Source organism: Festucalex cinctus, chromosome 1 (genome assembly GCF_051991245.1).
Source record: "Festucalex cinctus isolate MCC-2025b chromosome 1, RoL_Fcin_1.0, whole genome shotgun sequence".
Taxonomy (NCBI): Eukaryota; Metazoa; Chordata; class Actinopteri; order Syngnathiformes; family Syngnathidae; genus Festucalex; species Festucalex cinctus.
The window spans coordinates 32,705,390-32,731,336 of record NC_135411.1 but is presented as its reverse complement, the minus strand read 5'-3'; the positions used below and the strand labels follow the sequence as shown (position 1 = coordinate 32,731,336).

Below are 25,947 nucleotides of genomic sequence, written 5' to 3'. Positions count from 1 at the left end.
AACTGTGACAGGGTACTTTTAAGCCAAGAGCAGTTCACGTCACAGGCAAGGGGATGAGACTTTGAAGATTGGTATTTTCCGTGAGCTAAAGTAATGTTATGCTCTGTATTACAGGTATCAGGTCAGGGACGCTCACACTTTATTGTTGTCTTAATCCAGAGAGTTGGGCAAGGAACTCACACGTTGTTGTCTTTGTAGCATAATTCCCAACAGCCATTCTAAAGCAGCAAAACTTGTGGTTGGAATCAGAGGCTGGTAAAAGAGGCACAGGAACCAGCAAGTCTGATATGCCTGGCAAACTTGTTCAGCTTTGCAGTTTGATGTGGGAGCTGGACGAGTAGCATCTTTCACAGATGAAAGGTTTAACACTCTGACCAAGATTGCAGACTGTGATTGGCTGACAGATTGCCTGTCATAACAGACGGTGACACACTGTGCTTTAACAAGGTTCAACACTATTATTATAACCTTCAACAAGGGAGCAATAAACATTAAGATTAAACAAGGTTCCATTGTGCATTAGCAAGGTTCTACAATGTTCTAACATCCTTTCACAATGGTCTACATTAAGACGGTTCTAAAATGTCATATGATTTATATGTTCTATAAGGTCTTAAAAAGCTTCAACAGCGCTTCAATGTGCTTTCATATAAGTCTGAAATGTTCTAGTAATCTTCAACAATGTTCTTGGTTCTATGAGACGTTCTAATGTTGAACATGTTTCAAATGTGTAGTTGTTGTTATGTCGTATTTATGACTGTTGGGGGAAGCACTGTGTCGCGACAAAATCAAAACCACAAGCAGACGAAGAAGAAGCGGAAGCGGATAAGCATGGAACTCGTCAAACGGAGCAATGGCGCGTGCACTTAAAAAACAATATCAACCTCTTATCTTAGCTCAGCACCATCCAAGGTAGAAATATTTCACCCAGTTTATATTTGCACCGAGCTTCTGCCGTTTGGTGTAAAAAAATAAAATAAAAATGGACGAAGTTGTGATGGAATCCGCTGAATGTTCTGGATGTGAAGCTCAGCTGGGAGGAGCTGAAGCTTGGGAAACTGTCACAGCAGCTTTGGTGAGGCTTCAGTTGAAAAACAACACTTTTAATCTTTGCATCCTCGTGGCGACGTTTTACTTTTGACTAAAAAGACGTGTGTTGTTTCGTTCAGCCATAAGAAACCTTAGCTTACTTCGGACCGGCTTGTCTTTGTAAAGATGTTCTTGTCCACTGATGTTAGCTATATCCGGGTAGGAGAAGGTATGAGATATTGGTCCTTCCGGTGATTCCACTTTGTAGGAAAAACAATCTGCACTAGTTGACATCTTAGGCGCTTTCAGGACGCTGCTAGAACGACTACAGCCGTTTTGGGGTAAGTTGAGCTCACTGCTGAAAGGAGACTGTTTCTTTCATCTAGAAAGTTTGAAAGCGCTTAATAAATAAGCTTGAGTTGAGGTGGGTTGGGTTTGGTAGTGTCTAACACTGATCTGCTATTCTTCGACTTCATCCATGTTATCATAAAGACTTGGAACAAGCACTTGGTCAAACAAAAAAATACTTAGAATTCACGTGTTACTACAAACTGCTTCCTGTGTGCTTCAGATGTCTCCGGGCGGTGGGCTGGAGGACCACAAGGTGTCTGCAAGTGTGGAGGTGTTGTGCGGTCAGGGCAATGCTCAGCTTCTGGCCAGTTGGCTGCTGGAGATTTTGCAGATGCGTTTGTCCTCCTCGGTGGTTCCCGAGTTCTGGTGCGGTCTCAAGCAGGTGGAGAACGAAGTGGACGAGAGGGGTCGGGTCTGGGTTCTCCTCACCGCTTTCAGGACGCTGCTAGAACGACTGCAGCCGTTTTTGGGTAAGTTTAGCACGCTGCGGCTGCTCCGTAAATCACTATGGAACTGTGATTTTACAACCAATGTGCCGTGGTATCATCCTGTCCTTCTTCTTTTAGTGGGCTTGGAGCGTTTGGGGGTGTGGCAAGATGAGGGGCTGGAAGGCCTTAGCAGCCCAGGGCCTCGGGGCCTTCAGGAGCGCGCCTTCACCATCATCAGGGGCCTCCTCCTCTTCCCGCCCTCGCAGCTTCTCCAAGCGCGAGTGCTGGACTTCTACAGCAGGACCTTCTCCGTCTACATGAAGCGGAAGGGCCACGAGGACGGGGACGGGCAGGGCCAAGCACAAGCTTCCGAGGGAAAGGAGGGGGGCGCCTGCGGCGGATGCGGGGTCCCCGTCGACGAATGCTGGTGTCAGGAGGCTCTCAAACATCTGCAGGAGCTCGGCCACATTTTGTGAGTGCAAACACAATGGATTAGAGCTCCCACATGATGAAGAAAAAGCGGTGCCTTGAGATACGAGTGCCCTGATGTTATTTGTTAGAGAAGCTCTTGCTTTGCTGCTTTGTTTTTTCTTGAAATACAAGTAAAATTCTGAGATATGAGTGCGTGTCTGACCCCATCACAAGATGGTGGCAGCACACCTCCTCAACACAGCAATCATCAATTCACATTGGTTTCCTTGCAGTGGCGGGACAATACCAGCTAGTGGTGCTAATGAGCTGTTAAGATGGTTTGCCAATCCCCAATAAACACCACAGAAGAAGAAGGCAGAGGGGGGGTGCGGGGGACTTTAGGTACACTGTTGGTGCAGTACAATACTGTTGACTGATTTTATTTTATTTTATTTTATATTCATTATTATTATTATTTATCTATTTTTTATTTTATTTTTAACACATTTTGGTGTTTCCTTTTTTTTTTTTTTAGGGGACTGGAACAAATCACATTTCTATTCATTTTTATTGGCAGAGAGAATTTGCGGTATAAATGTTTTGAGTTCATGGTTGTGGAACAAAATTTGTATCTCAAGGCACCCCAAATTTGTTGGCACTTATTCTCGCTCTTCTCACTCTCAAGAAACGTCGTTATAACATCATTTTGAGAAAATGGGAAAGGAAGACTCAATCGTGCATTTATCCAAATAAAAAAGGCAGTGTGTGCAAATATTATCAAATGAAAGCAGATTCATGGTGTTTTTCAATGACTCAAAAAAATAATAATTACTGATGAAGTGAATGGATTATTGAAACGGTGTTTAGTTGCATCCCGAGTTCCAACCTTGCAAGGTTTTCCAGGTCCAGGGTGGAGCTTATGGAGTGGGTGAGCTGCGACGCCGTCACGTCCATCTTGCACCGCCTGATCGAGCAGTGGCTGGAGCAGCACTGCCGCGGAGAGTACGAGAGATCCTTCCTAGACGACTTCCAAGAGGTGCGCTCGTTTTGGGGCCTCCACTTCACGATACGGCCTGATGTTTTTTACCATTTGCCCTGATCTTTCCACACTACACAATACTGTGTAATGTGACCATAAAACACTTTATAAGCACGAAGCACGTAAACTTACTGGATTGTGACTGATTTTGCAAGGCCCACAGCATATTGTGTTCTGTTGCTATAAAAACATGGAACCTACCAATGGAAAGATTAGAGCCTCTTCTTTCATCAGGAAGAAAACTATATTTCTATCTATTTCTGTTTTGCAGCAATTAACATTAGAATATAGCAAAGTTTCATCATTATTAAAAAATCTGTTGAAAACACGGGAAAAGAGCTTGTTGCAACATGGCCCTGGTTGATCTCTTATACTCTGCTGCCACCTGCTGGCAATTTTTTGTAATAGCTACCGTTGCTTTAAGGGTCCTCTTCAGGTCAGATGCTACATCAAAGCCTTCTGTATGCTCTAGCATAAAAAAATAAACAAAAAACATATAAATATGTTTTTGGGACCATGGCAATATTTAAAATCAAACGTTTGGATACATTTTGGGGAGCAAACGAGTTAATTGAATTTCAGAGACAAGTTAGGTGAGACACTCGTCCACGCATCCGTACACACCAAATAAATTTGCCAGTGTCAGTAAACGTTTGGATTCCAGTTAACGCATAGAAACGTCCTCACCCTCTCGTGTCCCGCAGTGGTTGGAGCTGGTGGTGGGCTGGCTGGGTCAGGTGTTCTCCAGCCAGGAGGTGTGCGAAGGCCCTCGCCATTCCGCCATCCCGGGTTCTCCGTCGAGCTCGGTGCTGAAGCAGTGGCGGTGTCACATGCATCAGTTCTTCTGCAGGATCTACGTCAACATGAGGATAGAGGAGCTGTTCAGCATCATCAGAGGTGAGCCGGCCAGCGCCATGTCACACGTGCTCGCTCGTGAAAGTGATTGCAAAGTGATTGTTTTTCTTGGTCAGATTTCCCAGAATCCAAAGCTGCGATAGAAGATCTCAAGTTCTGTTTGGAAAGAACCAACCAGCGCCAGCAGCTCCTCACCTCGCTCAAGTCCACTTTTGAGAATCGCCTGCTGCATCCTGGTGAGCTCTGACAGTCCTGCTTTGCTACGTACTGTCCCTTTAATAATGTATTAAAGGGACAGTACGTAATTAATGTCATCGTCAGGTGTCCACACGTCAGACATCCTCACCGTTTACATCTCGGCCATCAAGACCCTCAGAGAACTGGACCCGTCCATGGTGGTTCTGCAGGTCGCCTGCCAGCCCATCAGGAAGTATCTCAGGTCTGTCACTCGCAGCTGGGATGGCTGTCAATCGACTTCAAAGAGCTGTCTGCAAAACTTGGGATACGAGTAAGCGAGTCATGGTGCTTTCAGGACGCGTGAGGACACGGTGCGTCAGATCGTGGACGGTCTGACGGGCGACGCGGTGACGGGCTGCACCGACCTGGCGTCGGAGCTTTCCCGAGGCGACCCCGTCACGCTGGAGATGCAGGACAGCGACGAAGAGGGCGGCGACCCCGACAGCTGGACCCCCGACCCCACCGACGCAGTGGCCGGTCAGGGAACGCATCTTGTGCGATTATAGACTGTTTTTCTTATTTTTTACGGGGGGGGGGTCACAATTTAATTCAGTTCAGAATCGTCTCATATTATTACATTTGTGCGTCAGACAAGTCGGGTTCCAAGCGGCGCTCGTCGGACATCATCAGCCTGCTGGTGAGCATCTACGGCAGCAAGGACATCTTCATCAACGAGTACCGCACCGTGCTGGCAGACAGGCTGCTGCATCAGCTCAACTACAACACCGCCAGGTACGCGACCGCCGCCACATCAACAGAGCGCGCGCCTCGTGTCACATCGCTGGTGCGTTTGCAGGGAAATCAGGAACGTGGAGCTACTGAAGCTTCGCTTTGGGGAGTCGCACATGCATTACTGTGAGGTTATGCTCAAGGTAGGAAGCGGAACACCAATCCCAGTCAACAATGTGGCTCAGGTTATGCTAAAAAATGGTAAGCGCGCCGGAAGCGACCTCCAATTGGCGTCATGCGCTGCTGTGTGTCGGGCGCAGGACATGGCCGACTCTCGCCGCATCAACAGCAACATCTGCGAGGAGGAGGAGAAGGAGCAAGGGGAGGAGCCTCGGCCGGAAGGGGAGGAGCCTCGGCCATCCCCGTGGCTGTCGGCCATCGTCCTGTCGTCAGAGTTTTGGCCGCAGCTGAAAGAGGAAAAGATGGAGCTGCCCACCCTTGTGCAACAGGCCACCGATGCCTACACCCGCCGATACGAGAAGCTCAAAGTAAAGCACAACCAACTGCATTTACCCGTTATTATGCGCTAACGCTAACGCGCGGCCACCATCTAGTGGTTACATCACATGCAGAATATTTTTTCTCATTAAATAATTAGTCAGTTTATTTCTTCATATTATTCTCTCTGAATAAGTGCAAAAATTACGCCAATTAGATGAACGTTTCAGCTATTCGTTTTGTTAAATAAAGGCAACGTAAAGAAACCAAATTTACAAATCTAAAAATGGAAATATTAGTCATGTAAACATGAACTTACATTTAACTCACTCACTCGCAGCCATTTTCACTGAAGCAACCCCCTTTGCTCCCAGCTGTTTTACTGGATTTTGCACGGCGCACAGAATATTGTGTTCTATTGCTATCAAAACATGGAACCTACAAAAACAAAGGTTAGAGTCTCTTCTTTCATCAGGAAAAAAAAAGTGTCTTTGTATTTGTTTCCGTTTTGCAGCAATTAGCATTAGAATATCGCTAAATTTCATCATTATTCACAGAATAGAAAGAGCTTGTTGCATCATGGCCTTAGTTGAGCTCATATACTCTGCTGCCACCTACTGGCCATTTTTTGTAATAACTACCATTGCTTTAAGTTACCTCTTTAGGTCAGAATCTGCATCAAAGCCTTGCTCAAGCATAAAAAAAAAAAAAAACATACGTTTTTGGGACCATGGCAATAGTTAAAATAGAAGTTTTTCTGAGCAAATGAGTTAATATTAATTTTATAAAATAGTATTAATTTTACAAAATCTTATTATTGTAAACCACTTTACATCATAATTAAATTTTATCATATAATTGGTTTAAATCAGCAATAATTATTTCTTTAAAATTGATATATTTATTTTGATTAAACAACTGATACATTTATTGTATATACTATATACTACTATACTTTACATGTGAAAGTATTTTATATCCTAAAATTAATACAGGGGTCTAAAAAAAAAAAGTCTAAAATTCAGAAGGTTAAATTTTAGGCCTAAAATGTCTTAAAAAAACAGCAATATTTTCATCCTAGGTCTAAAGTTTAATTTACCCAAGTCTAAAATTCTTCTAAAATCCGCTCCTTACATTCTGAGATGTGTCTGCTCTGTAGAAGGAAAGAAAAAGAAAGAACGAAAAATGGGAAATGGGAAGAATCTGATTATGCTCCACTGTAAATGTCAAACTTGGAAACAACTTTACTGATGCCTAACCACCGGTAGACGACACCATTGCCCCATTTTATACGAAATAAACACAGTTTCAGAGTCCATGGGAGAAATTCTGTATTTTGGCAAACCTACATTTTTCTACTGTCAATTATAAAAGAACAGGACGGGACAAAAAGTAGGGAGTCTATTCTGTTATTTGGTAGATTCGGTTTATATATAATTATTGAATGTAATATCACGTGGGGATTGAAAATTTTGAAATTTTCTAAAATGGCTGGTAGTGAAAGAGTTAAGTTCATCTCAGGTTGGTCATTGTCAATATGTGACACTTTTTTTCCCCGCATTTTTTCCCCATAATGGTCTAAAAATGTCTTAAAAAAAAAAAAAGGTCTAAAATTTCACTGAGTGATTCCTGCAAGAACCCTGTAATAACATGATTACAAATATTTTGATATAATAAGGCATTTAACATTTGATATTAACAAATTGGTTATTAAATCCATCCACCCATTTCCTACTGCTTATCCAGAATTATTTAGTGAATTGGAACTAAATCAATTAGAAATCATTTAAAAAAAAAATAAAAATAAAAATTGTTGTCCTGGTGTGCTCATTCTTACTACAGATTTGGCGCACGTGTTGGCGTTTCTGTTCACTATGCGTTTGTTTTTGCGTTTGCGTCAGGCCATGCGAACTCTGAGCTGGAAGCCTCACTTGGGCTCGGTCACGCTGGACGTGGAGCTGGAGGACCGAACCATCAGCAACATCACCGTGTCGCCGCTGCACGCCGCCATCATCCTCCACTTCCAGGACAAAAGTCGCGCTTCTTATACATCTTGCGATATTTGCTTTGCTCCCAAACGACACATACTTAACAGTTTTTCTCAGTCTGACAATATTGGAAAAAAAAAATGAAACATTGGATGAACTTCCAAAGCCATTTTGCTAACGTGTGGTTGTACATTTCAGGCAGTTGGACGCTGGAGGAGCTGAGCGCCAAGCTGAGCGTGCCCAAGGAGGCGTTGCACAGGAAGTTGGCGCTGTGGCAGCAGCACGGCGTCCTGCGCGAGGAAAGCGCCGGCCGCTACTCGGTGCTGGAGACGGCGTCCTCCTGCAAGGACAAGATGGAGCGCGGCGTCGCCATGATGATCGACAGCGACGACGAACGCGACTCCAACACCACCACACAGAGGCAGCAGAGGGAGGAGAAGATGCAGGTAAGCCATCAAACGGGACCGAGGGGTGGACTGTGGTTTGATTCATCAGGTGTCAATGATGATCTTGGAAAGTAGTTGAATAACGATTTTGCTTTGTGTGTGTGTGTGTGTGTGCTGCAGCTGTTCTGGGCGTACGTCCAGGCGATGCTGACCAACTTGGACAGCATGACGCTGGAGCGCATCCACTCCATGCTGCGGCTGTTCGTGGTCACGGGGCCCGCGGTCACCGAAATGGACGTGGGCGAGCTGGAGGCTTTCCTGCAGCGCAAAGTCCGCGATCATCAGCTCATCCTGTCCGCTGGTGCCTACAGGCTGCCCAAGACCACCTGAGCAAAAAGGGCCGCCATATATTTTTTTTGTCTTACAAGCAAAAATTTGCAGAGTGCACATCAGACCCCTGCCACAAGGTGGCAGCATCGAACATCATAACATCCGTGGCTTTCCTTGCAGTTGCTTTCCAACTGCCAATCAAGAAGGAAGGACAAATTATTAGGTACAACTTGTACAAGGGTGTTTTGCAGGTTTGGTTGGGGAGCAACCGTTGCCAGCTGGGTGTTCTGATAAACTACAACAATGTGGAGTGATAACATTCCTTAATAAATTTTGGGGGCTAGAATGCAAAAATTGTTTTCTTAGGTGATGATTTGTGATAAAAATGTTTTGAGAGAAGGACGTAGTCAGAATTAACATCTCAAGGCACCGCTGCCTACATATTGTTCACAACCAATCAGAAAACATTTCAATTGCGTTAACTCCTGCATATTTGTGTTTCAAGGGATACTTGATTCATTCAGCCATTTTCAGCAGTAAAAAGTTATTTTGTCTATAATTAATGTGGTATCACTACAGTAATTTTTATGTACAATTAATACCTTTAAAAACACATTTTGCCACTTTCAGTTGAAAGAAAATGACGTGTGCTCAGGTAATACCAATCATGGCCCAGTTTGCTAGTGTCACATGACCAGACCTAGAAAACAAGTGAGCTGTAATTGGTCATTACCTGAGCTCTGAGCACCTGCGATGTCATTTTCAGTTGATAGCAAGAGACAAAATGTGTTTTTGAAATTATTGTACATGAAAAAAATATCAAATAAATACTAGATAAAACTAACTTTTTATTGCTGAAAATGGGCAAATGAATCGGGTATCTCTTTAAGCATTTTTTAAATTGGCAGAATTTGGATGGCAGGAGAGAACTATGTTGAAGTGATTTGAGGAGCTTTGTGTAGTGTTTTGCCGTCATCTTCTGGCAATTATGAAACCTTTTTAGCACCAGGGGCATCGTTACAGATTTTGTCTGCATATAAGTGTTCAATGTAAGTAATTTAATACCAGCTGATGTCTGCCAAAAAGGGCAAATGAAGAAAAAGTGCACTTTTGCGCCATCTGTGTGATTAAAAAACAAAACAAAAAAACATTTGACTCCTCTGATTGTTGTCAATCTGCTGGGACTCATACATTATCATGTGGCATAAATACGTCACTAAAACCATTTTGGAATGAAAACTTTATTCGTACAGTTGCTAGACAACAGTTACATAAAAAAAAAAAAAAAACATTTAAGCTGTGGTCACACGTCTGTGTTAGTGTGTCCACAGTTAGTTTATGGCACACATTAAGTGCAAATAAAGTTTCTCTTTGTTCTACCATCGTTCCGATTCTTCTTTGTCCTTGTATGAGTCCAACAACACACACATGTCGGCGCCACATTCAGATTGATTTGAACCTCCACTGAACTTGAGAGGATAAGGCTTTGGTTCAAGTTAAGAAAGAAAAAAAAAAAAAAGTACTAGGGCCACACTGAATACGGGACGTCAAGACTCAAGTTGTAATAGTACAAAAAGTATTACAATGCAGATAAAAAGTTTCTCAATTAAAGTACTAGCCTAATAGTGTAACTAAGTCATTTTTGACCAACTCTTGCAACATTAATAAAACAAAAGCAATGTGCTAGCTTCAAAAAAACAAAACAAAACAAAAAAAATGTTTTCTTTCTGGTAAGTCTGTATATTGTCAATTAACCAGGTCATGTTAAGAAAACTTTAAAAAGTGGTGCATTTTCCTTTAATTAAATGTATATTTGGTGGTAGGGTGAACAAATAATTAGCACACGGACCTCTCAGTTTCGAGGTTGAGGGTTCAAAATTGGGCTCTGGCCTTCTTGTGTGAAGTTTGCCTGAGCATTAGGAGAAATTTGGAATATGAAAACACTTCACTGCAAAATTTCTGGTAAAGTAAAAAAAAAAAAATTTGGAATATGAAAACACTTCACTGCAAAATTTCTGGTAAAGTTAAAAAAAACAAACACAAAAAAAAAAAAAAACAAATATTCCCTTTTCTTGTAGTCAAAAAAAAAATAATCACTGTGCAGTAGTAGATTTTGTGAGTGTGGCCCCAGCACTACTATGTATTAATGCCAGTCCAGTTTTCACATATTAATACATTAGTACAGTAGTCACGAACAAAGTTGTCAGTGCAGATGGGAGATGGCGAACAAAATAAAACAAAAACAAAACAAACTTAAAAAAAAAAAAGAAAAAAAAGCAACAAACTTGTGGTTCTCTTCTCAGCAGCGTTTCTTGGCTCGCTTCCGGCGATCCCGTTCCCGCTGCGCATTGATGTTAACCGTGTCCCTCTCACGCTCGCGCTCCCGCTCGGCTCGGCTCTGACTTTGCTTCTTGGCCCACAGGACCATGTGAGTGAAGGCCATGAACATCTGCCGATCGGAACGACAACACCCGTGTCACAGTGCTTATGGATTATGAATCATTTTGATTTTCATTGTCATGGCGTGGCAGTAATACGCCAACACGACGTGCCAGCGGACCTCTTCGACGTTGATGTTCTCTTTGGCGCTGGTCTCAAACACGCGCACCCCCACCGACTGCCCGAAGCGCAGCGCATCCTGGGTGTCCACCTGCTTCCTGGAAGGGTCGTCATTCTTGTTTCCCACTGAGGAGACGAAAAAAAAAGATATCTATGTCAACCATATCCACTATGTCAAATCCGTAGATAGTGTTTATGGAGTACTTGATACTAATTGCCACCCATATAATCGAGTATGCAGCAACGTAGTAGCGACGGACGGGAATGCCAACGGGTCCGACTGACCGAGAACCTTGCAGACGCTGTCGCAGTTCTGAGAGATTTCGTTGAGCCAGCGTTTGACGTTGACAAACGACTCTGGATTGGTCACGTCGTACACGATGATGACCCCGTGCGTGTTCCGGTAATACCTGTATACACGCACGCGCACGCATGCACGCACACACAGTTGAGTTTGTGAACACAGGCACGTGCGATGTTTGACGCGCTTACGTCGAGGTGATGGTCCGAAATCGCTCCTGTCCGGCCGTGTCCCAAATCTGCAGTCTGACGCGCTCCCCATCCACGTCCACTGTCCTGATCTTGAAGTCAACGCCGATGGTGGTGATGTAACTTCCTGTCGGCGCACACCACTTATTTCAATGACATTTTAGGCATTTCTCTCAGCACACACACAGTGGACAGACAGTACTGTGAAAACGTAAGCAGTCCAGGTGCTGAAGTAGATAATGTTGATGTCTTTTTTTTATTTTTTATTTTTATTTTGTCCTCAAATAAAATCAGTATCGCCGTGTTTTTGGATGAATGAGTGCTTCTTCAAACTCACCAGAGAAGGAATTGTCAGCAAAGCGGAGCAGCAGGCTGCTTTTCCCGACATCTGCAAGAAACAAACACAGCGAGGAACGTCAAGTCAGGCCAATGACAACTGATGACGGGAAGGAGACGAGATGAGACGCACTGGAGTCGCCGATGATAAGCAGCTTGAAAAGGTGATTGTAGTCCTTTTCCGCCATTCCCGACCCCTCGTGTGTCAGACTCAAGCTACAATCAGCACTGGCCTGTGGGCACCTCCTCCTTAACAATAACAAGATGCAGGACGAGATGATGAACACAAAGAAGACAAGACAACAAAGTAGACAATCGGGCCACAACTGACAATTATTTTAATCATTTAATCTGTCAATTATTTAGTCCATTCATGAGATTTTAAAAACATGTTTTAATTCCATGCACTTTATTCAAAAACATGCCATGATTTCAAATTGAGATTAATTACTGGTTTGGTCTGTAACATATCTGAAAGTAAGCAACAAATGTTAGCGTTTTTGTCCAGGCCAAATAAGTCAAATGTTGATTGTGTCTTTGGTCTACAAACGTATTCTCTAACTGTGTGAAACACTTGCGAGCCTTCGCTGTGAAATGTGCTCCCATATACAAACAAAACGTACTTACTTTACTTACTTATTGTCTCCGGCATCACGCTGGCTTTCAGTTTCGACGACCAATGAGGGCCAAGCATGGGAATGGTCAACAAGAACACGGCGGGCCAACTACAAGATGTTCCTGCTTCTCAGAGGTTCTTTGAAGTATTCAAAATCATCGGGAAATCGGGTACAAGGAGGTTCCTTCTTTTTCAGTGCACTTCCACTTCAAAAATGGTCACTTCCAACTTAACGAAACAGAGAAGAGGTTTTGTGATTAGAATGAGCTAAAAGGTACACGAGAACTTTCTCAAGTAGAATGATCATTAGTTTCCCTGTCCAGAGCCAGCTAACAGCAGTCAAACCACGTTCCATTTGTAAAACAGGGCATTCAAAGAGTGTTTGATTGTTTCTAAGTACTGTATTAACCCCTCATAGGTTCCTTTTCTATGACACCCAAGATCATTTTCCCTCATTCTTCAATTCGTCTTTATCAAAACATCCCTAAATTTCTTATTTCTCAACTAATAAGTTAATTTAATCATTCAAGTTGAGTCCCGATTTGAAGTTAAAAAAATTTTTAATGAACATTCTGTCCGTGATAAATTTCTTGACGTATAGATAGTAATACTAATACATAAATAAAATTCGCTGAAAAACAGGAACTTCATACTGTGTTTGAGTTATGAGCGGACTAGCGGAAATCAGAAATTTCCACTTTCCATTTTCCACGCAGAGGCGGAGCTATGACGACCCCCATCCCAATGACATGCACTATCGATACATAGAAGACTTTATATTTGAAAATGACTCCAATCAGTTGTACGCACAGACATTCAAGTCTCTATCGTTGAAGACAGCGCTAACAATGCTAGCATTGCTCAAGCAAACACGCGACCACAATGGCATTACAAGTTCATTTATAACTCAGTGTCAAGACTGCCACACAAAAAGGAGACCTGAACTTTCCTACTTTCAAGGGAACCGGAACGCAACGTTAGTCACGTGCTATAACGGATAACATCAAAACTAAGTATTTGGCGTTAATAATAATATTTTTTTAAAGTGTTTAACTTTGAAACGTATGTTTTAATTATGTTAACGTGGGAAAGTCTGCGAGCACACAAATATCGAGTAGAGACATACACAAATGTTATAGTGACGTCACTACAACACACCTTCCGGCTTGGAGCCAAACTTGACCAAAAAAACAAAAAAACGATTCCCAAAACGAAACAAATCATCTCGTTGTAGCTCGTTTGGACGCCATATGACGTCTTTCGGGCAGGCTTTCCATTCGGCACAGTTTTTGTGCATTTTCACTGGTTCTGGGTCACAATTTTAATATGTCACGAAGAGTTTTAGCGGCCGCGTTTGCTGCAATCTCACTAGTCATCAACGGTAAAAACGGCGAGCAGCCCAAAGCCAAAGTACTCCGTTTGACGCAACGACGAGAGTAACAAAGCGACTGTAAAGTTAAGTTATTAGGGTATAAAGGTGGTTGACTTGGTAAACAAAGTACATCATTTGAATGTCTTACGTTGAAATAATGAAGTCCGTTTGATGTCCACAGGCCTGACGCGTACTAAACTTGTCAGCACACTCGCGTCAAGTCGTACAAATGGCGTCAAACTCTTTTTGGTTGAGCGTCGGCTGCTTGGCGGCTCGTCGCCGGATTGTTAAACTCGTCGGTGTCTCCAAATGACGAACAGAACACACATGAGAATATTCAAAATGTATGAGCGTCGACCACACCTGATGAGCAGCAGCTCTCCCAGCATCTCACGGTGCCTTCACGGCGCCTGGAATAAAACAGCGTCAGCGGAAGAAGCACGAGAGCAACGTCAGGAGTCGAAACATTTTTATTTACATTTACATCTAATGCCATAACACTCGCTAACAATACTGTACTAGAAACCAGAGGTTTTTTTTTTATCTACTTGGTATTTATATACAAGTACAATTGTTATTGCTTTACACTTGCCTGCCCCTAAGAAAAAAAATCCCACAATTTCATCTATTTGATCATTTGTGAGATCCGTTTTGAGGAAATGAAAGTGTCACTGGTTTGTTTTCTCAACAGTCAAGTTTGTGTCAGTGATGAACAAATATTTCTGTTCTATTATTTAAAAAAAAAAAATACACCTTTAGTTTTATCATTGGACTGATACGCTCATGTCACCCTGGTGTCCATCAGCAACACAAAAGGAATTAAGTTGATTCATTTTCAAATAATCAAGAACCACAAAAAAAGATGTTAATCAAGAGCACAGCAATAAAATGTACAATTAACTTTATTATCATATTTCGGAACCATAGCAAAACCATACCACAATGTGCGCAGACAAAACAAGAACACCAGAAGTCACATGACAACCACATGACACATCTACACTGGTGGTGAGCTGTCACAAGAGGAAGTGTTGCGCAGCAGGCGTGTCTTTGCTTCCTGCTCCGATTGCTTCACTTCCTGCTGTCAGGAGGAGGAGCTTGTTTAAGGTCAAAGTTCACAGGGCGGGTCAGCTGAGTGGATCAGCGAGGCCGACCCCTTGACTTGCGTCCCGATGAGGTGGGAGCTCCTCGCATGTGTCGGGGAGGAGAATAGCTCAGAGAGCGAGAATCTCGCAGTGAGTCGGCCGGAAGTCTGCGAGGGTGACTGCCACTGTCGGGAAAAAAACAAGAGACATTTTTTAATCTGAAGATTTTAACTTCCCTTGGCTTTACCTTTATGTACAGTGACAATTTTAACTTCACACTCATTTAAGCTTCTGCTGAATTCAACAAGTCACCTTCTTACCTCTTGTCCTTGTCTTTTTCGGTTTCTGAGGATGAGGATTGGCAACGCTGAGCAGCTTTAGCTTTCCTATTATTAAAAAAAAAAGTAAATAAAATAAAATAAAAATAATAAAAAAAACATCAATGAGGCATCCAGATTAAGTGTTGACACACTTCTGGTTTACCACGTACCCTTTTCCTGGTTGCGCCTCCGAGTCGGAGCTGTCTGAAGAGGATGACGAGGAGGAGGAGGATGATGACGAGGAGGATGAGGATGAAGAAGATGACGAGCTGCTACTCCGGCTTCCTTTCTTGTTCGATTCCTTCCCGTTGACGTCGCGTTCGGTGACCACTTCCTGCCGCGGCGGCGGAGGGGCCGCGGGCGGCGACGACTTCCTGTTCATGGTTCTCGACGACTCAGTGCTTTGCTCTGACTGGCCGTCGGAGCCTCGCGTGGCCGCCACGCGGGACATCGACACGCTGGACCCACTTTTCGGCATTCTCTGCTCGCACCTTTCGTCTTCATGCTGGTTTTTCTTCTCCCGCTCAGGAGGATTTGCGTCTTTCCTGTTTGGCGGCGGCGAAGGTGAAGACGATGATGATGATGACGACGAGGAGGAGCCAGAGGAAGAAGAGGAAGACGAGGACGAGGACCCGCTGGACTTGTGAGCGTTTTTCTCCGGCGGCGCTCGCTGCTCCTGCCTGCCTCGGGGTTTGTCTGCGTCACTATCTTGCTTCCTGACGCCTTCTGAGGACGCAGAGTGACCGGTCCCTTTTGGTGAGCGAGTGGTCGGCCCTCGCCCTTTAGGGGGTAACGGCGAGCGACTGGGACGCCTCCTCGCTGATGGCGACGGTGAGCGACCGATCCGCTTTCTCATGGGGGAGCGACTGGTCTGCCTCCTCGCTGGCGAGCGACTGGTCCTCCTCCTCAGCAGAGGCAAAGGAGACGGACTGGACGGCCTCTTCCGTAACGGTGACAGCGAGCGACTCATCCGCCTCCTGATTGGCGAGCGACTGCTCCGTCTCCTCCGCGGCGGAGATGGTGAGCGACTGTTCCGTCTTCGGTGGGGCGGCGAAGGTGGGTGGCGGCCCCTAGTGGACAAACAGACAGATCCAATCAAGAATGACATTGTGGTTTTCTGCAGGGGTGCAAAATACGGCCTTCAATCAGGATGAGCAAAACTTAAAGGGATACTCGACTCATTGAACAATTTTCAGCAGTTAAAAGTTAATATTTTACATACTGTAGTGATTGGGAATGATGGAAGACGGGAATGAGTCAATGATTCCTAATGCTCATATTCCCTGTTCACTACAAAGTGATTTATAGTGGAGGAACTATGGAGTCCACCGTACAAATCCCTATTTGGGGAGTAGGGAATATGTGTATGATTCCAAACATCCACCAACGTGTTTAACTTCTTACCTGAGCATAGGGCTCCGCCTCCTGGGGCTCCTGGACCTGGACCTGCTACGTCTAGCGTTCCTTTCCCATCCTCGATCCCGGTCCCACTCCTGGTTCCTGAGGCGGGACGGTGGAGGACTGCCTCTCCTGGTGCGGGGCAGCGGGTCCTGGTACTGCTTGGGTGGGGTGACACGGTGGGCCGGTGGAGAGCGGGACCTCCTGGTCGGCTTCTGTCGCGGACTATGACGGTCCTGGTGGTTTTTGCCTGAAGGGGGGTCCACGAGGGCTCTTTGAGTGGGTCGCTCCTTGTTGTCTTCCATCCGCTCGGGGGGTCGTCGGGGTTCTTGAGAGCTCTCAGCGCGTCCATTGGTGACGAACCTTTGAACAGCCGCTCCGATGGAAGACGAGTTTGTCTTCTCTCTCATCTGGGGTTGGCCTTCGTCTTCTGACGATGAGGATGAGGAAGATGACGACGAGGATGAGGACGAGGATGAGGACGAGGAGGAGTCACTGTCATTGCTGCACTCTTTTCGTTCCTGCGCCTGCTGCTTTGGAGGACTCCTGGTCCTGGTGTCAGGTTTCCGCTGAATTCCCTTCACCTCGTCTAACTTCCTCCCTCCATCTTCTCGGCTTTTGTCCTGGTTTCCGTTGAAGGGTGGAGAGCGAGAATAAGGACGACGAGAAGTGACGTCCGCTCTCTTTGCGGCCTCCTTACTCTTGGATGTCTGAATCATGTCTCCTCTGTTCCTCCTCTCAGGAGATGGCGACGGGGACGAGGACGAGGAGTCGTGCTTGGCCCTTGTGTCCCGCTTGCCGGCATTCCTCTCCTCCTCTGGTTGCGATCCTCTGCTGCGACCTGTCCTGGCGTCCATTTTGGGAGGTGAAGGTGAAGAGGAATCACGTCTGGTCCTTGTGGCCCGCTTTCCGGCATTCCTCTCCTCTTCTCGTTCCGTACCTCTGCTACGAGCAATCCTGGAGTCCACTCTGGGAGGTGAAGGAGAAGAGGAGTCATGTCTGGTCCTTGTGTCTCGCTTCCCGGCATTCCTGTCTTCCTCTCGTCCGTCTCCTTTGCTATGAGAAGTCCTGGCGTCTGCTCTGGAAGCTGAAGGCGAAGAAGAGTCGTGTCGGGTTCTTGTGTCCCGCTTTCCGGTGTTCCGCTCTTCCTCTCGTTCCGCTCTTCGGCTGCGACCAGTCCTGGCCTCCAATTTGGGAGGTGAAGTAGGAGAGGAGTCATGTCTCATCTTCTGGGGAGCCTTTGCTTTTTCTCGCTTTTCTCTGCTCCCTGAACGCCTTTCCCGTCCTTTGTCTTTGTCACCTTCTGGACTTTTTGATCTTCTACCTCTCTGCTTGCCCGTTTCTTTGCTCCTGGAGCTCCTCCGGGTGTCCTTCTCATTGTCCCTCTTTCTCTTGTCCGTCTCTTTACTGCGTGAACGCCGTCTTTCGCTGGGTCGCTCTTTGCTCCTCTCAATCTCTTTCCTTCTGTCGGTCTTTGGAGGCGAGGACGGGGAGGAGGAGTCTCGTCTCCTTCTGGGAAGAGAGGCCCCCGTCCTCTCTTTCTCTTTCTAGTGGCAGACAGACAGAACAGGAAGTCAGTGAGTATGTGTAGTGAGACTTTATTAGTTGGGGGGGAGGCATCAGTTTACCTTCCTTTTCTGAATCATCTTATGTGTAAATTGACTGTAATAACCACTAGGGCGCACAGTGTCAGTTCCCCACCTTGGTTACAGTTATTTACAAATCGGGGTCTAGATAATGTAGTAATGTCACAATACCAACATTTTGACTTCGATACTATACCTGCATAAAATACCTCAATAATACTGATAGTAAAATGATACCAAGTCAAAAACTTAAAACAGTAAAAAGCAGTGAAATAATAGCTGACAGCTGAATAGCTTCATATTTATTTTATTTGTATTAATACTATAAACATACTAAGTAGAAAACTTCTGAAAAAAAAATAAAACATTTTTATGTGACTGCTGCAGAGCAAAGCAGTAGCGAAGCTACTGCTTGCGAAGTTAAAAAATTAAAAGAAAATTAAAAAAATTAATGCACAACATTTTTAAAGATGCATTGCTAAGGTTGAACTTTTTTACTCGCAACTGCCACCTCTGGCCTAAAGCGTAACTGCAGCCTCTGTGTCAAGCTTGTGCATGATGCACATGCAAGTACATGCGCTCGAATAAACTCTTCGTTTTTTTCCAGTTTTCTTGGAGTCTGAGCTGGAGTTTGATCAGTGCTTGAAGCTGGCCTCTTTTTTGTTTTTTTCCAGTTTCCATTCTAATGGTGTCGTACGCTAGCTAAAAACACTACATGACCGCAGGGACAAGCATAACATCGCCCTCCAACACCACCCCCTCCCTGTGGAGTGTTCGCCCCGAAATGCTCTGAACTGAAGGGAAGATACAAACCGATAGGCGCAGTTGCAGTGAAAAAGTCAGGGTTCTTTGTACGCATTTGGGCATTGGTGAAGCATGCATGATGAGGAAATATCTTTAACATTAACATTTTAAAGTCTACAATGCATTTTTAGAACAAATGATCATAAATGAAACATTTAACATTTTTTAGAATACGAGTATTGACAACTGTATTTATATACAGTCCTGTATCAAAGTATTAGGGCACCAAAAGATTTGTTGCTTTTTATTTCAGCTTCGGGCAGTATAAAATCTCACTGAATATTTCACATTTGACATCCCAACCATTAATAGTGGTGAAAAGTTGCAGAACGGAGGACTGAAATTGAGTGATTTGATTATGTATTATTGTATCCTGAGCAGACGGGCCTTTTTTTTACAATTAACTCATTTGCTCCCAAAAACGTAAAAATAAATTCTATTTTAAATATTACCATGCTCCCAAAGACATAGCTATACATTTGTTTGTTTGTTTTTATGCTAGAGCATACAGGAGGCTTTGATGCTAAACTGAAGAGAATACTTGAAGCAATGGTAGTTATTACAAAAACGGCCAGCAGGTGGCAGCAGAGTAGAAGAGATTAAGCAGGGCCAAGTTGCAAATGGCTCTTTCCCCAACAGTTTGAAACAGAATTGTGAATAATAATGAAACTTAGCTATATTCGAATGCTAATTTCTGCAAAACAGAAACATTTAGAAATCTATATATTTTTTTCCTGATGAAAGAAGAGACACATTTTTCTTTTGGTAGGTTCCATGTTTTTATAGCAATAGAACACAATATTCTGTGGGCCTTGCAAAATCAGTCAAAAAGGTAAGCCGTCTAAAAAGTACACACACCATTATCCTATATAAAAAGCAAAGAGTGCTAGTTAAGTAGTAAAATACATATACAGCCTTGGATAGCCATTTGATCACAGGACAAGGATTTAACTTGATGCATGTCAGTGACAAGCTATTATCAGCTCTGCACAACAGCAGACGCGTTGCACACCGGAACCATCTGGCACAGAGTTGGCGTGCTTTCGCCAGATTTTTTTTGTTTTGTTTTGTTTTTGGACCTTTTCTTTAGCTCATTGTGCGTGCTTGGTAAACCTCCCAACCTCGTACGTTGGGGCACTCCTGAACCAGGGACCAAAATACTAAAGTAAGAGTGCGCCTTACCTCATCACTTCCTCGACGTCGTGGACTTTGCTCGTCACGGCCTCGTCTCCTGTCCGGAGATCTTGGCCTTCGTCCGTTATCGACTTCTTGTACCTTGCTCTGACGCGATCGCAAAGGCGCAGGCGAGCGGCTGTTAATATCCAAGAACACATTTGGATCAGTTAATAAAATGGATGACCAATAAAATCTAACCAATTAAAAGGTCAAGCGTCACACCTGCGGGATGAATTGGATGAGACACTTTGCTGTGCCGCTGTCTTTGTCTTTGCAGGACTTTTATTTGCTCGCTTCTTTTTCTTCTTTGACGCCTTCTTCTGCTTCTCGTCTGAGGAACTGAGGAGAGAACAAATACACTTTCATTTCACCTGTTGCTGCTGCTCACAATCGTCACCAGTCAACAGTTGTGGGAAGTAAATACTTTATTACTGCATTTATTTTTCTAAGATTTCGCAACACATCACAACATTTAAAAACTTTTCTGTACTTTCTACTCTCTGTACTTCTGTAACTTTTACTTTAGTAAAGGAGTTGAATCAGTAGTACTTTTATGCCCTCGAAATTTGGTACAGAGTGCAAATACTTTTGCAACTTCTACCAGTCAAGAGTCAAGTCCTACCTGTCTTCTTCCTCCTCCACCGAGGACTCACTGAAAAAGAAATGAGAAGGAAACAGCTGAGCACAATCAAGTTGGACATGTGACACTTTGAATCAAAGTCAAATACCGTTTCTTCTTCTTCTTCTTGGATTTTTTCTCTCGGTGTGGAGGTGGCGAGGGACTTTGTGAGCTGCAAGATGATACGGCGACGACAACAACTCATTGTGATGACATTTTCAACTAATGAGGATTCATCCGTTTACTGACACAGAAATTGTGTTTTAAAGCCTAAAACAATGATAAATAGGGGAATAGGCTTTAGGACAGTGGTATCAGGCCCGCAATGGGGTTTAATCTGGCCCGCAATGGGGTTTAATCTGGCCCGCAAGATGATTTTGTAAGGTTAAAAAAAAAAAAAAAAAAAAAAGAGCGAGAGAGAGCAATCTCGGCCCAATTAATCAGCCGGCCACAATCAAAGCTTATAAATTCATAATTACACAAGCAAGCCTCAGTTGAGCAATGCAACTTGTCAATGGAATTGCTCTGAATGTTGTTATTTTAAACACAATTTAAAGTTACAGTTTGTTTAAAAAACAAAAACATGAATCAAACACAAACGTGCTGAGTAAGACACACATTCAACTATACATGTGACAAGAATTAACGTCCTTATAACTTAATTAAAGGCACCCGGCACACAATGCATTCACTGAACAGTATACAGGTTTATGCAAAACAGGGAGACATAACACGCCTGGCACTCATACGGGCAAAGTGTTGCCGCGTCCATTTGCATTCGTGCTAGTTTTTGGGGACAATATTTTTACAGTTGTGCCCCGCAATTTAGGGCTGGCCCACAAATAGCGAAAATCTGCGTGTAATTGACGGCAATGTTTTAAAAATTATATACAATTTTACTGATCGGCCCACTTGCGAATATATTTTCCTCCATGTGGCCCCTGAGCTAATATGAGTTTGACACCCCTGCTTTAGGCCATGTACCAATACCACTAGTATGACATAAAACTTCAATTCAAAGACTTTTCTTTCTGATGCATGTGGCGATTTGCAGATTTGTCAAACCGCTGCTATGGAGCACCAACTACTGGCGAGAAGGACTCACTCAATGTCAGAATTCTTTTTGCCTTAAGTATCGGTAGCCTGCATATGTATCCGCTACTTTTAAATAAGGCTGATATCGGCACAACACCAAAGGTATGGCACTATGTGGTATTGGTACTTGCCCATTCTATTTGAAGAATATAGGAAATGTTTATTTGTTCTTTCTGTCACTTCCTGGCACACTGTTACTCGCCTGTAAATTATTGTCAGACAATTTAAGTGAAATTTGTTAATTTCCCTTAGCTCAATGGTTGGGAATCAATGCTCCATACTCTGCAACAAGAGTAGTGACCCGTCCCAGAGTCCACGTTACTGTTTTAGTTCTTTTTGCCCATCTCTGCAAACACGTTTATTCTGTTTGATCTTGGCTTACCCGGCTCTCTTCTTGTTCTTCTTTTTCTTCTTGCGACTGCGTTTCTTTGGTGGGGAACCTGACTCGTCCGAGTCCTCCACCAGCCTGTGGAAGACCACACACATGTATAAATCGGATTTTCTAAATGATTGTACATTTTTGCACACACTTCAGTATGATGGCACAAGTACAGAATGGTCGAGACAAGGTCAAATTAACCCAAAAAGAACAAGGTAAACAGAAGAAAAAGGACTGGCGGTGGTGCATGGAATTGTGCAACGGGGTGTTGAGCAGGCATTTTGAGGAGCATACATATTTTTGGAGAAAGGAAAAAATGAAGAATTTAAAAAATAACAAAGCATGAACAGTCGGAGTATGTTTAGAGGGATCAGCTCTGAACAACTTGCATGATAGGGAACAAGCGTCATAATGGTCGATATTTTCTTTTATGGTAACTAAACCACCATTCACAAGATTAATTATCTCCTGCTCGTCCAGAGACAGGAAGTGATCTAGCTTCCTGCTACTCCTGAAAAGGTTGAAAACTGTGTACTCACGTGTATTTCTGCTGCTGCTTTTCCCTTTCCAAACGCTCCTGCTCACGTTTCTCCTTCTCCTTCTCCTTACGGTCGGCGTGGAAGGACGAGCCGTCCACATAGTCGCTGGAGATACCGAAGGCGGCTCGGAGCCGATCGTTCTTTTGCTGGTTGGCCGCTGCTAGGGCGTGTGTTTCTGTTACACTGACACACCAAAAATACTACAGTCAATAAAATCTGAATAATTAACACAACAAATAAAAGTAATTTAACTAATAATCTAGGCCAGAGACATCACGAATGCAGAACTGGACATTTTTGAGTCCAAATAATGCGGGTTATGAGTAGCGTTGTAGCTATCAAATATTTTTTTTCGATCAACTATTCCATCGATTGTGATACAAATGCAATGATCGGTTATTAGTGTTTATGTGGCATTGTTTGAAGCTGCCCAACGCAAAAAAAATTGAATTACGAATCACTACTGCTATGTGTGGCCTAAAAATGAAACTGCATGCTTCCTTCGTCACGTACACAAGGCGCGCATGACGTCACATCCGCAGACAAGAGGGCGGGAAATTCTAACCCAAATCCAGTCTGAGAACTATTGGCCGGAGGCTTGCAGGAGTGAACATAGCAATTTACAGATAAGGTTTTAATCTGCTAATTAGAAGATGTTTGAGTCATAAATGGTTAAATAGGGCAGCTTTAAATAAAACAATAAACAAAAAAAAGTGGTGTGGAAAGAAAATACCACTGCTTTGAATGTTAAAATTATTTAAACACTTTTTTTTTCTTTGCGCAAATTTTACCAAACTTTCCCCAAAACTGAGCAGATTCATTTGGCTCAGACATAGTATGGAATGCATGCTTATAATTTATGGCAGATGCATGACCTCCATGCAGCAACCAAAACATTATAAAACAATAAAAGAAGGGGCCAGCTGGATTTTTTTTAGGTTGATACCGAAAATAATCTGTCAATTTATTTTAAAAATATATAATCCATGAAAGAAGTTTTTTTTTTTTGTTTTTTTTTTTTTAAATGCTATTCCCTGCGAAAAGCCGGGGTCAACTGTCCTTTACTCCTCCCCTACACATTTTCAGAATCTTGGCATTGACTTAGTACCGACGTATCGGTTCTTGTGACAACCCTAGTTGGGTCCAAAGTATGTAAATATTCACGGGAAAAAGTGTTTATTTGATCCAGCAGGAGGTGCATCATGTGCAAATGATCAGAATAGTAACACATATTCCTCAATTTGAACCAGGAAAATCCCTACAGTTGTTGGCTTACCTGGCTTTGTCACCGGCAGCGGGAGGCGGCTGATGCTTTTCCTGCAGCATCATTCGGAAGCTGTTCACCTTCTCTTCAATCTCCTCTGCTGGGTATCTGAGGCGACAAGCAGACAGCGGTGTAAAATAAATTAAAAGCTGCACAGGTGCTCCTGGAACAAACTTTGCTGATCACATTACTTCAGGGTAAAATCAACGACATTAAAAAACAAACAACTAAATAAATAAAGCATTCGACAGCTGCAAAAATAGCATGCAAATGCTGAAGAGTAAAAAGCCAACAAAAAATGAAATGCAGAATGAGAGAAATGAAAAAAAAAAAAAAAAAATCAAAATACTGGTTTATAATAGAGTGTTAATATTACAAGAATTGCTAAATCCAAGGCAATGGATGATGACTTTACTCCTTGTCCTGTGCTTATATACTATTTCTAATGAGAATGGGGTATATGCCACGGAAGAGGCGGGACTTCCGACTTTCGTGATTTTGCACATGAGTTTTGATTCCGGTCCAGGTTGCGAAAGCGCAACCGAGGAGCACAAAGTTGGAAGCACCGGAACCAAAGCTCATGTGCAAAAACAGTCCCGCCTCTTCTGTGGCATATACCCCATTGTTTTAAATAGTTGATGTGCTATCATTGTGTTTATACTCTGTATATGACAAATGACAAACATCTTGAATCAACTCAAAAATCCGGATGTTTTAGAAAGACAAAACACTGCAACAATACTAATAAAAAGTGGCGTAGAGTATAATCATGCATGTCATGATCAGCTTGCCATCTTACCCCTGTTCCTCCATCATGTCCTGGAACTTGGCGCACTCCAGTTCTAGCTGCCGCTTCCTCTGGTGCTCCAGAATGTCAGCATTTGGCTGCCGGTTGAGTTGACTGTCCAGTCGCTCGCGGTCCTTTTCATCGCGCTCGCCGCCACGGTCATCGCGGGGCCGCTTGGATCGCAGCGTGGACAGGTTGCGCTGGACGTAGCCATTGGTGCCGCTGCCCCGAGGAGTGGTCAGGCCGATGCCATTGTACATGGCGACTCTGAGGAAGCAAAAGGGTAGCAATGCTCTTTACATCATTTCTCATTAGTGTAGTACTCGATTCGTTTTCGATTAATCGAGTAATTGTTGCACCTCTACCAATGTCATAATAAATATTTTCTGGAAAGCCCCATATAAGTTAGTAAACATGTTTGTACAGTGTTCGCATTTGAGAGAGAGAGAAAGGGAATTGTGTTGTTATATCATGCATGTAGACAAGTTTTTTATTGAGATTCAGTTTGAAGTGTTCTAAAGATACAATTGTGACTCTAAGGACCTTAACACCTCATTTTATCAGTCGATTATTTCCTCATTTAAGTACTTTAAGAAAACGATTTAAGCACGTGTGCAACGGCATTCTTAGACGTCGGTGTATACAATTTGGTTAGAAAGGGTGAATACGTGTTCATTAATACGCGTAATATATATTTAGAACGGAAAGGGTAGTAGATGTGTAATCTGGCGAATATCGCCAAGGGCCTGAACAACTAGACGGGCCTAGCTAACAAGCATTCAGCAACTAGCTGACAGGCTAGCAGGTGAGCTAAGGCGCCTGTTACGTACCACACTTTTCTCCGCTCCCGGAGAGACACGTCGCCGGTAGGAATAGGAAATAATCTTCGTATGATCTTTATTTGCAGCTCTTTTAATCGTCGGTTGTCCGGGAAAAGCCTGACAAAGTAGAAGAACGAATGAGGATTGTTGGCTCTTAGCTAAGCCACACGCAAACGAAGGCGGGACGAAGCAAAAACCACGTGACCACAACGTCACAAAGACGCGCTGGAAAAGCCTGGTGCCATGAACGACTTCCGTTCGCTGGGATTTCACCTTACTACGAAGTGAGAAAATGTTAATAAATAAACAATTAATTTAACATAAATAACACTTTGATTTGTATCATTAAATAAACCATAGCTATTGCGCAGTATCTTATTAGTATTACGTTTCCATTATTAAAAAAAAAGAAAGAAAAATGAATGTAAAAAATATTTTTGCTAAAACTAGGGGAAAAATCGGAAAAGAACATTTTTGTCTA

At 43.4% G+C, this 25,947-nt stretch overlaps 3 protein-coding genes across 7 annotated transcripts; 1 reads left to right on the top strand and 2 right to left on the bottom strand.

Annotated features, from left to right (window-relative positions):
- Nucleotides 1-774: 774 nt before the first annotated feature.
- On the top strand, nucleotides 775-9,598 carry anapc2 (anaphase promoting complex subunit 2). 2 transcript variants are annotated; one of them, XM_077530749.1, is made up of 14 exons: nucleotides 775-1,075; nucleotides 1,601-1,850; nucleotides 1,947-2,280; nucleotides 3,123-3,255; nucleotides 3,963-4,155; nucleotides 4,230-4,349; nucleotides 4,435-4,552; nucleotides 4,646-4,827; nucleotides 4,941-5,082; nucleotides 5,147-5,222; nucleotides 5,340-5,567; nucleotides 7,419-7,551; nucleotides 7,704-7,951; nucleotides 8,072-9,598. In XM_077530749.1, exons 1-14 carry the CDS (start codon nucleotides 983-985, stop codon nucleotides 8,279-8,281), a joined length of 2,460 nt encoding a protein of 819 aa, XP_077386875.1. In that variant the 5' UTR covers nucleotides 775-982; the 3' UTR covers nucleotides 8,282-9,598. The 2 variants fall into 2 exon arrangements, with proteins under 2 accessions (XP_077386875.1, XP_077386883.1); XM_077530757.1 differs by lacking the exon at nucleotides 775-1,075 and adding an exon at nucleotides 1,140-1,370.
- LOC144024456 (ras-related protein Rab-35) lies at nucleotides 9,447-13,991 on the bottom strand. 4 transcript variants are annotated; one of them, XM_077530771.1, is made up of 8 exons: nucleotides 13,742-13,991; nucleotides 12,233-12,449; nucleotides 11,739-11,854; nucleotides 11,607-11,657; nucleotides 11,273-11,396; nucleotides 11,066-11,190; nucleotides 10,782-10,906; nucleotides 9,447-10,670 (listed from the first exon to the last, which is right to left on the bottom strand). In XM_077530771.1, the coding sequence occupies exons 3-8, from the start codon at nucleotides 11,791-11,793 to the stop codon at nucleotides 10,521-10,523; spliced, it is 630 nt and encodes a 209-aa protein (XP_077386897.1). In that variant the 5' UTR covers nucleotides 11,794-11,854; nucleotides 12,233-12,449; nucleotides 13,742-13,991; the 3' UTR covers nucleotides 9,447-10,520. The 4 variants fall into 4 exon arrangements, with proteins under 4 accessions (XP_077386897.1, XP_077386904.1, XP_077386907.1 ...); XM_077530778.1 differs by having other exon boundaries at nucleotides 12,242-12,449; XM_077530781.1 differs by lacking the exon at nucleotides 13,742-13,991 and adding an exon at nucleotides 13,380-13,670.
- A 54-nt stretch (nucleotides 13,992-14,045) lies between these two features.
- On the bottom strand, nucleotides 14,046-25,735 carry srrm2 (serine/arginine repetitive matrix 2). The gene is made up of 13 exons (XM_077530736.1): nucleotides 25,476-25,735; nucleotides 24,658-24,912; nucleotides 23,871-23,966; nucleotides 22,595-22,777; nucleotides 22,059-22,142; nucleotides 20,691-20,753; nucleotides 20,585-20,614; nucleotides 20,185-20,301; nucleotides 19,969-20,098; nucleotides 16,403-17,943; nucleotides 15,169-16,068; nucleotides 14,999-15,064; nucleotides 14,046-14,863 (listed from the first exon to the last, which is right to left on the bottom strand). Exons 2-13 carry the CDS (start codon nucleotides 24,903-24,905, stop codon nucleotides 14,734-14,736), a joined length of 3,588 nt encoding a protein of 1,195 aa, XP_077386862.1. The 5' UTR covers nucleotides 24,906-24,912; nucleotides 25,476-25,735; the 3' UTR covers nucleotides 14,046-14,733.
- Nucleotides 25,736-25,947: the final 212 nt, after the last annotated feature.

What these genes read in the sequence shown, in the direction of transcription:
- anapc2 (XM_077530749.1), top strand. Translation starts at nt 983, where the DNA reads ATGGACGAAGTTGTGATGGAATCCGCTGAATGTTCTGGATGTGAAGCT. An exon ending in GCTGTTCAGCATCATCAGAG is followed by an intron (nt 4,156 to 4,229) that starts GTGAGCCGGCCA and finishes TTTCTTGGTCAG; the next exon opens with ATTTCCCAGAATCCAAAGCT. An exon ending in GCCGATACGAGAAGCTCAAA is followed by an intron (nt 5,568 to 7,418) that starts GTAAAGCACAAC and finishes CGTTTGCGTCAG; the next exon opens with GCCATGCGAACTCTGAGCTG.
- LOC144024456 (XM_077530771.1), bottom strand. Translation starts at nt 11,793, where the DNA reads ATGGCGGAAAAGGACTACAATCACCTTTTCAAGCTGCTTATCATCGGC. An exon ending in GCTTATCATCGGCGACTCCA is followed by an intron (nt 11,658 to 11,738) that starts GTGCGTCTCATC and finishes TGTTTCTTGCAG; the next exon opens with ATGTCGGGAAAAGCAGCCTG. An exon ending in TGCTGACAATTCCTTCTCTG is followed by an intron (nt 11,397 to 11,606) that starts GTGAGTTTGAAG and finishes GTGCGCCGACAG; the next exon opens with GAAGTTACATCACCACCATC.
- srrm2 (XM_077530736.1), bottom strand. Translation starts at nt 24,905, where the DNA reads ATGTACAATGGCATCGGCCTGACCACTCCTCGGGGCAGCGGCACCAAT. An exon ending in AAGCAGCAGCAGAAATACAC is followed by an intron (nt 22,143 to 22,594) that starts GTGAGTACACAG and finishes GGTCTTCCACAG; the next exon opens with GCTGGTGGAGGACTCGGACG. An exon ending in GTGGAGGAGGAAGAAGACAG is followed by an intron (nt 20,302 to 20,584) that starts GTAGGACTTGAC and finishes TTCTCTCCTCAG; the next exon opens with TTCCTCAGACGAGAAGCAGA.